Consider the following 10,186-nt stretch of genomic DNA (forward strand, 5'->3'; position numbering starts at 1 on the left):
TTTCAATTTTGTGAAACTTTCTACTTCTAATTCATTAAAATGCATTTGAAAAGTATTACCAGTTTCTTTTCATATTGAAAGTTTAAATTCAAAACATGTTTTAAAAAGGTTATAGCTTAATGCAGCCTAGATAGCATTAGCTTTAACTACCTTAACTTGCTACAACAGGAAAATGCTACTTAAACATTAATGCTTTGTTATTACCAATCCATTAATGTCACATAAGCATAACAAGTACTTTTACTTTTGTCACTTTGAGTATAATAATACTAGACTTTTACTTATACATTATATATGGTTATATTTATTATATATACAACTATGTAGGACTTTCATTTGTTATAAAGTGTTTTGATGTTGTGTTATTGCTACGTTTACTTAAGTAAAATACTATATTTTTCCACCATTCTGGAAATATTGGCTGCCATAATGTACATCTGCCTCCTCTATAGTTAGTCCAAACTGGTGTATAAGTGGTGATGTCCTGTATGTACTGTAAAATGACAAATTACACATATTTTCCCAGAGATGTAATGCATGGACCCCAGGTTTAAAAATGTCAAAAAGTACATTATTCATTTATACATATTAATATTATAACATAGTGTTGATCTCTCTAGTGGGGATATGAAATACATTTTCATGATGTTTTGCAGTTTGGCCAGCAGATGTCTCTGTTTTCACCTTGTGGATGAGAAGGTAATCAAAGTGAAAAACAAAGGTCAGCGTCAGCCCATGCAAACATTTCCTTATGAGAATATTTTAAAACTGTAGATTCTTCCTGAGAATATATACAATCTAGAAATAGTAAAAAACCTTTAGTGAGAAAAAGGAAACATAGAAGAGTTGACAAGTTGACTTTACCATTAGTTTTTATTTTGAATATACAATCATTCTTAAATCATACAAAATTATCACAAAAATAGCACTGACTTCTTTCCCAGAGTGAAATAATTTTAACAAAACGGATACAACTACATACACACCATTATACTTCTCATCAGATTGCAGATAACCTGAGTTGTGTAAACCAAATGTACCTGCAGACTTTCACTAGTCATCTTTACTGTGGCTTTGGATACGTGTGTGTTACCGGTATACAGGAAGAGGTTTTACAGTAATTCACATGCCAGAAATTCCCAAGGTCAGACCATGAGGAAGCAAAACGCCAGTAGCAACTGTATGGATAATGAAAGATCAACACGTCCTTCATATAACATTTTGAGTGTTAAGGACTTTATGTGAGTACAATAACAAACAAAAAGAAGAACAATAAAGAGCAGAATGATTTCCTCTATTACTACATACCGAAACATAATTTATAAGGCAGTCTTCTGAATAACAAAGATACAAAAGTGCAAGTAAAAGTATTTACTGTGCTTTAATCAACATATATTTTTAATTAGTATTCATGTTCATGGAATCCACAGTAGTAAATAATAAAGTATGACAACTTGTAGATGAGACAACGTAAAATATCCTGACAATCTCAGCTCAAGACAAAACAAAAAAAGAATGTGGCATACAAAATAGAAAATTAAGACAAACCTTTCGTAAAGAGACAGATAATATTGAATCATACTGTAGGTCAGGCAGCTTCATTATTTATAGAATCGCCAGTAGAATTGCGATGGTGTGAGGTTTTCACGGTACGATAACCATCTCAGATGATATCATGGTTTTACAGTAAATGGTATTACACAACTATTACAATTGCTATAATTAGTTATAATGACCATTGACAGAATTAATAGGTTTTTTGGTTGAACAAACTCCATATTATAATTTCACAAAATATTATGTTTTGTCAGACATGAAACTTGATATAAACTTGAAATATTATATTTTTATAACACTAAAATGTAGAATTCAATACCCTGGATAAGCAAATGTACATGTTATGATTAACATCTATTTTCATACCATGGTTTACCTTGAAAACTGTGTACTGCTGTAAATTGCTAGATTGAGTAGAAAACGTATAAAGAGTAAAGTGCTGTCGTTTTTAACTTCATTATACAGTATAAGAGCACAGTCGCACATCGTATTAATCTAAACACCAGTATTTCCTTCGTATATTAAAAAATGGTGTAGTAGTATGAAACAGATGCTTCAAATACTGAGTGAGGAAAGACGGAATTAATTAAGTTATGAATCAGCCCAATTTACCGCCAACAGACAAACAAATACTGTTGTTTACTGTTGTGACTCAACAAGAGCAATTTAAGTGCTTCACCTGGGACTAAAACAGGAACCGAGTTAACCAAAACTAACCACACCTACTTCTGCTTGACGTGTTATGAAGTAAACACAGATATTCCAGTAATGGAATACTAACTAACAAAATATTGATAACATACTGCAAAAGTAAAAGAAAACACCCAGGTTAAGTGTCTTTATAAGGGCTTTTGTACTACGACTAAATCTCTAATATTCCACAACTTGCTTTTTTAAGAATGAATTTGGAAAATCATGTCACAGACACCGATCCACACCAGTCCTTTAGTGCTTTGTTTGGGTTGAGAGCTAATGCACTGGTGACCATGGTGTATATGGTTTGCACTTCCACACGGTCTAATCAGTAACAAACCGTTGCTACAAGGTAAGAAGACCTTTGACTTCATATCAAGCACAAATAAATACAGAATACAGTGACTACATCTCAACAGATTTTGCTCAACGTTAAGGCAAACACTTGAGCATGATAATTTCCTTCAAAGTTGATTACAATTTGAAACTGTCAATCTTGCTAATATTAATAGTAAAAATTAAATAATAATGATAATGAATCAACATTCACAGATACAAAAACAAACCCTACGACAGTAATAAGTGCTCCTTAGAATTTGATAGTATCGTGTATTTTATATAAAATTTTCTAAGGATTTACATTTTTATCATGATGTCAAATTTAAGTGCAGAAGATGAGCATTTCTATAATAATGGGGTAAATATATTGATGAATATCATCTACGGGTCCATCGAGATTAGCAAGTTCCATTTGGTGAAAATATCATCTGCCTCCCCTCTTTCCCTCGCTCTCTGTGCCTCTGCCTCTTCCTCTGACCCTTGTCTGACAAACACATTTGCCAACGTCAACTCGCCCTTCATCGCACTCATCTCCTCTCCTCCCACTCTGTTCTCCCTCCCTTTCTCTCCCTGCATCGACCCATCCGACCCTAATACCTGGGTGAACGCCATCGCCATGTCTGGCAATACTAGTTTCCTTGTGTTGGGATCCCAATCAATAAAGATAGTTCCCGCCTCCTCCTCCTCCTCCTCCTGCTCCTCCTCATCTTTCTCAATTTCATCTGCTGTAGCCAGTCTCAGAACGCCATAGTCATCTGGTAAGTAATCTGGTTGGTTAGCGTGGGAGGTAGACGTGACTTTGTTGTTCTGAGAGGCGTAAGCAGAAAGAAGGGGCACCCCCTCGCTCTCACTTACTTCCTCCACACCTCCATCGCTCTGTCCATCTGCTCTTACTCTCATGTTTCTGTTCGTCTCATCCTCCATTCCTTCCTCCTTCGTTTGCAAATTTAGAGTGTGGAAGAGGCAAATTTGTGGGGTTTTGTTTATAAATAAACCTGGAAACTCTCTATCCTCCTTCTCTGTATCTACCTCTCCCTGAAAAGACAGTGATGGTGCCTGAGTTTGGGTCAGAGGAACTAAACTTACCTGTGAACATGCCCGCGCCTGTACACGTGTGCTCATCTCCGTCTGTGCGTGTGTTTGTGAGCATGTGTGTGCTGACCTCTGCGAGTGGTAGGACTTTTTCTGAGGAGCGTAAACCCCGGTAGAGTCACCGTCCTCAACTCTCCCCTCATAACTGTCTCTTGAGCCGCCATTCTGATGTTCACCTTTCAGACTGTTCAGACCTTCTCCGCCCTCATGCCTCCGATCTCTGTCATTGATAGGAGCTACGCTAACAAACGCATAGGCAATGGATATGTCATCCCAGGGCCCCTCGGGTTCTGGGGGTGCTTCGAGCCTCTGGGGGGCGTATCCTGGTGGGGGACCTGCGATAGGTCGCTCCTGCTGTGGGCATGCAGGGTCTGATATGCTGTATATGATGGGGATGACAGGATTCTCAGGGGGGGACGTCACAGGGGGCCACGTCAGAGGGGGCCAATTATAAGAAGACTGGTTCTGGAAGTTAAAACAGTGTGGCATTAAAAAAATGTACCTTTAGCTTCTGAAACATTTTTTTTTTTTTAAATAAAGTTGACATGCTGAGTGGCCACGCAGTAGTCAAAACTGTATTATTTCTAAGGCTGGCTTTCAACTGAAAATCTGTTGTCTCCGAAGGCAAGCTGATATTTGTTTTCATGTCAAATGCTCCTGTTGTTTTTACAGTCCTGATTCTGAAAAAAGTCGGGACGCTGCTAATCATAATGATTAGTTATAAAAGTGGCATCCCAAGGGTCATTCGCTCACAAGTAAAGATTGGACAGCGTTCACTACTTTGTGAAACACATGACTGTGTTAAGGATATTACAACATGTTTGAAAGTTATTGCATTCTGTTTTTATTTACATTTTACACAGTGTCCCAACTTTTCTGGAATCAGGGTTTTACAACCATGCAAGTAAACTGGTCTTAACATGTCAGATCAGTAGAGTGCCCTTTAAAAATGTTAAAAATTCACGAGCACAATCATACACGGCAGTGGCAGTCGTTGTGCGGCACCCTGGTTCGAGGAACAACTACAGGAGAAAGTACCTATGTTTTTCATGTGGGTTTCCTCTAGGAGTGCCTAGGGGAAATCCCCCATGAAAAACGGTACCCAATGGTACCCATGTCCTTCTTGCTATGAGGCCACCATGCTACCCTGGAGAGCTTCCCATATTTTTAAGGATTTACATGCACTCTCTACCCTGATAATCTTTTTTTTTGTTTTTGTTTTTTATGCCTCCTTCCATACATACTTGCATTTTTCATAATACTAGCCAGTCAGTGAAGATCTGCACAGTGCTCGCATCTGCTAGCGTAACAGCAGTTGGTAGAGGATTAAACGTCCAAGTTGACAAGTTTTTATTACATTAAGGACAATAATTACACAAAAGGGAGAGCCAGTGTGGGTAAAAGTGTGAATGTGTGTGTGTTTGCATTACCAGGAATAATGGGCTCTTCTGTCCTTTCCCTGTTAGGTAGTGATGGAGAAGGTAGCCGACCACCACCATAATACATATGCACGCAGATGGGACGACAATACCAACAACCACCCTCTTCAGCTGGTCAATCACAGGGTCTGGAGACGTGAATCAATACAAGGTCACACAAATGCTTAATTATCACAAACACGAACAATGAAAGCGTTCATTCTCCGACACAAACATCAATCCTTCTTTCGCTTCTGTGGCAGGTTGAGTCACATTCCTTTCTTCCAGTCAAACAGGGAAGGAAATATTTGCTGTCAGTGTGCTTGTACCTGGAGGTGTGGTTATGCAGCTCCATTCTGAGGACTGACACTGGACGGGCATAGAGAGGAATTTTGTCCTGGCAGAGAAGCAGTACTGTGTATTGTAGTCCATCAGGCGATGTTTGTACGGACTGGAGACCACTGGGAAATGGCTCTACAAACAAACACTCATAGATTAGTCAGTGCTATAGGAGAACTTCATGCATGCTTGATTTAACAGCCTCTCTGTGCAAAAAAGATGAGACAAGCTATATTTTTACTCACCATCTGGCCGCGATGGGTATTGTGGATGGAGAGGTTGTATCTCATGTGGGGGTAAAGTGTTGCCATGGAAACCACCGGGGTGTGGTTGTTAGGCTGATATCTCATTGGTCCCTTCAGAGTGACAACGGCACTGTTGTTCTCAATTTCAACAGAAACCAGTGGAGGACCAAAGGTAGCTATTGAGATAAGCAAAAATATGTTGGTTTTGAAAGATTTGAAATATTTTAGATTGAAATGTTGATTCCAAGTTAATAAAAAGTTCAAGTTAGACACAAAGGTGGCAAGAGGCAGACTGTTTGTGGATTTTAAAGGCTGATATAATAACGATCGTTTGGACCAAGATAAAGCTGATGCATAAGGAGCAGCAGCTCTACTTCGAACTCCCTCTGGATGTCCGAGCTGGGCAGTCCAGCCACCCTGCATAGGAAACTCATTTTGGATGCTTGTATCCACGATACATCTACGATGTAGGTTGTGACAATACGGGAGGGTTGGAACGTGCTCGGCTCTCTTTTCACCACAATGGTCTGGTACAACGTCCAAATTACTGCTGACACCGCACAAAACTCAAAGAAATTAGTGATAAATAATAAACAAATCTGGAACTGAACATCAAACTAACTGAAAAATCTAGATAGGATTGATTTTGAGTTTGTCAAATTCCACTATCGGAGCCAAGTTCAATTGGTCGATCTCTGGTATTTTGTTAAAGATTAGATGAAGGGACATCTCAACTGTCTTTTTGTTCGGCCTTCCTGTGTGTCCGTCTCTTCTTATTTATGTCACAGCTAATATTCTTTGACAGAATGTCCCTTTAACTTACTGTCCAACTTTGGATCGAATCTCCGTGTCATGACCCACTTGGAGGATGCTCTTCTGCTCACAGCCCGAACCCTGGCGAAATATCCGTGGTCCAGATCCCACGTCTCGTTGCTTAGATCGCACCATCTTCGCACCGTTTCTGTACACCGCCGCACTGCCCTCCAGTGCGCCCGTCTTCCTTTGCTGTCTTGAACGCTGTCCCCGTAGCTGAGAAAGACAAGATCAGAGGATGACTGCCTTTGAAAGCCCGCACAAGCTCGGACAACAAGTATCGAGGGAGTGAACTTGAAAATACACTCCTCTCTCCTCGTTCAATCCCCCCTCAAGCAAGAACGTCAGCTTACATAGGCTGTTTGTTAGATCTAGTTACATTATTCTTTTGTTTTCCTTCCTCTCTTATTTCTCTGCTTCTTTGTGTCAGCAGATCCCTTTGAGGCATGCTAAAGAAAGGCTTAAACTCCACAATCTTCACTTACATGGCATACTGCACTGTAAAGTGTGCGTCATCCGGTGTGCCATTTCCTGGAACCCACTGCAGCGTATTCCTTAGATTTACTGAGGAGAAGATGACATTGATGGGGCTGGGAGGAGCGGAGGAGACTGAGGAGGAAGAAAAATAAGTTGAGATTCAGAAGGATAAGAGACACATGTTTACTGTAATATGAAATCATCATGTTTGTTCTGGTTACACAATTCAGTCTCGCATGCTGGTTCGCTGGTTAACTTCCTCTTGTGTGTTATTGTACCACAGAAGGACTTGTTATGACATTGTTGTGCTGTGAAACCACTGGCTGCTCTTAAAACATATGAAATATAACAAAAATAATAGAGATTCATTCATTTTTGTTTTGTTTAAAACTATCTTTGCATGAGACCAGTGTAGTAAAAAGTACCGACAAGTCAAAAGCGAGTCACCTATATGAATAGTATTTGAATAAAAGTGTTAAAGTATCTGATATTAAATGTACTTATGTATCAGAAATACAAATAAAAGTAAAATTATATGTATATTAACATGTATGTATACTGTATACTTTGGGTCAACCAATTATTGGACAATTATTCGATGTGATATTCAGCATTTTTCTGATTAAATAATCAATAAGTGTAGGAAAAAGTATATTTGCCTCCAAAATGTAGTGGAGTGGAAGAATAACGTAGCAGAAAATGGAAATGCTTGAGTAAAGTGCAAGTGCCTCAAAATTGCTCTTAAGCACAGTAGTTGAGTAAATGTACTTAGATTACATTCCAGACAGTTAATGAAAGTTTGATCGTGAGAACCAGGTTGGTAGGGTGCAGACATGTCACGCAATGATTGATTTAACATGAAACGCCACACATGACTCATTAACGTGATTTTAATGGCTATACACACACCCAAGAAACAGCTGTGACCCATTGTTGGCACACCATTACATGGACACGCTATGTACAGGACTACTTGATGTAATATAAATGACGTCTTTATTATTGTGTCATTCATACATACAACTATGTCTAAGCCTGTGTGAGCTTAAGACACCATATATTCACTTGTTTGCAAACAGTATTTTCATAATGATTCCAGTGCATGTTGTAATAATAAATCCGTTTGTATTATGGGAAGCTTACTGGACAGAGAGATGTTCTGTGGTTTCATGTGGTTGTAATCACATCAGCCCACCACAAACACACACACAGTCGCTCACAGAAACCAAACAGCCCAATAAAAGAGCAGTCCAAACCAAAGTTCATGACAATCCACATGATCTGCAAAAACCATCGCTTAGTTTCTTGTGATATTACCATATTTTATATTTTGTGAAAAGCTTACAATTTAGGTTATACCTTAAAAGGAAAATCAATAATTAGCAATGACCTGTTGAGATAGGAATGCGAGGTAAACTAACTAACTCAGAGTACTCATAATGTTACCTGTGCAGTACAGAGCCACCAGGTTGAGAAGAATGACCAGAGTCCACATCTCTGCGCGGGGTGCTCATGTTTTCACAGCATTTCTCCGGCAGCTTCTCGGCTCCTCCAGCGGCCTGTCGGCTCTGCAGGCTCGGTCACCTGCTCCGACGGCTCAGCTGTCAGTAGCCCGGTGTTAATCCACACGATAAAACAAAACTAACAGACCCGGGAAAAAAAAGAACAGCTACAAAACAAACACACACATACTGTACGTCCAGCCAGAGAGAGTGGATTAAGTCTGTATGGTTGGTTAAAGGTGAGTGGCAGCCTGCTGAACCCTAAACGATTTATGGTTCAAGTAAAACGAGCCGTGCGCCAGGTTTCCTTGAATGAGGAAGGAATGTGACCTCGCTCGTTTGTGCACATTACACCTGTGCAGGTGGAGGCGCGCGCGCACGGGCGTGCATCGCTGGAAGAGGTAAACAGATCCATTAAAAAACAGCTATCAAATACAAGCTACTTCATCAAAAACTACTCCAAATTTTAATCATCTTAGAAGTGGCCTATAACACCAACACAATATAAATAAATAAATAAATAAATAAATAAATAGCACTTATCATGTAAAATGTCCCCCGTGTGGCTTAAATCAACATTTAAGCATGTTAATGTATACTGTATGGTGTTTATGGCAAGTTTGATTGATAACAATGCAGTATATTTTACTTGTTGGTCATACTTGTACACCATATACATGTATATTATATACAAATATACTATACAACGTTTATTTCCATCCCTTATTATTTCATGTAACAACGTTAAACTTGCCTTGAAGGAAAAAAAATGTTTATATAAACTGTACAGCTTCCTACCTCTACTGCACAAGCCTCTTTTAACTTTAAATTCAAGTATATTTGAGTAGTAAAATATTTCATAAGAATTATTTATTTGCACATACATAATGATTTGGTAGTTAAATCTTAATCCATGAGGCACCAAGAGCTGTCAGATGATCCCAAATGTAGTAAAGTACAAGTACATCAAAATTGTACTAAGTAGATACTACAGTACCTTTTAGTAGATGCTTGAGTAAATTGATGTACTTTACACCATCATTAATAGGCTCACTAAGGGGCTATGAAATGTAAAACTGAAACCCCTTGAATAAAAACTGTAAATTGGATTACTACAAATATTTATTTAGATCATAGTTAGTTTAGTTTAGTCTTGAAGTAGGCTAGTCAATATGACTGAATCCACCAAAGCCTTCCTGCAGATATAAACTAAGTCACCTTGCTGCACCTTGAGAAACATGAACATTGCCTTGTGATATTTCTTCTCGGACTTGTTCCAAGATGCAGGTTAATGAGTTATCTGGAAAACCTTGGTGACAAAAAAAACCAACAACCTGACTCTGTGTTTCATAACTGTCTGGTTTCAATATCAGACAGAAAACTGTCCCTGCCACGCCTTAATCACAACCAATTTCACTGGCATTCCTAATATGCAATATAAAACACGACAGGAATAATTAGAAAACAGCATCAGAGTAAAAAGTGGTTTCATTAATATCGCCGACAGTGACATCTGGCGGACAACTACCGTAAGTGTCTCACATCGCCTATATCACATCAAAGATTTCGAAAAACACAGACATGTTTCGTTTTGTGAAGTTATATATTGTTTGTGATAACTGTCGATTACATAATATAATTATCATATGCTATAATCACCGAGGCATACACGTCATAGTGACAAAATGAAGCGGAACTATGCACCGTGTGT

General features: G+C 38.8%; 1 protein-coding gene across 1 annotated transcript; it reads right to left on the minus strand.

Annotated features, from left to right (window-relative positions):
• Positions 1–934: 934 nt before the first annotated feature.
• On the minus strand, positions 935–8,468 carry il20ra (interleukin 20 receptor, alpha; the record flags this gene model as incomplete). Its single annotated transcript, XM_084376960.1, has 7 exons — positions 935–4,146; positions 5,112–5,248; positions 5,429–5,573; positions 5,684–5,859; positions 6,507–6,712; positions 6,982–7,129; positions 8,420–8,468. 7 exons carry the CDS (start codon positions 8,466–8,468, stop codon positions 2,971–2,973), a joined length of 2,037 nt encoding a protein of 678 aa, XP_084233086.1. The 3' UTR covers positions 935–2,970.
• Positions 8,469–10,186: the final 1,718 nt, after the last annotated feature.

This window comes from Pagrus pagrus (genome assembly GCF_965226575.1).
Source record: "Pagrus pagrus genome assembly, chromosome: 16".
Taxonomy (NCBI): domain Eukaryota; kingdom Metazoa; phylum Chordata; class Actinopteri; order Spariformes; family Sparidae; genus Pagrus; species Pagrus pagrus.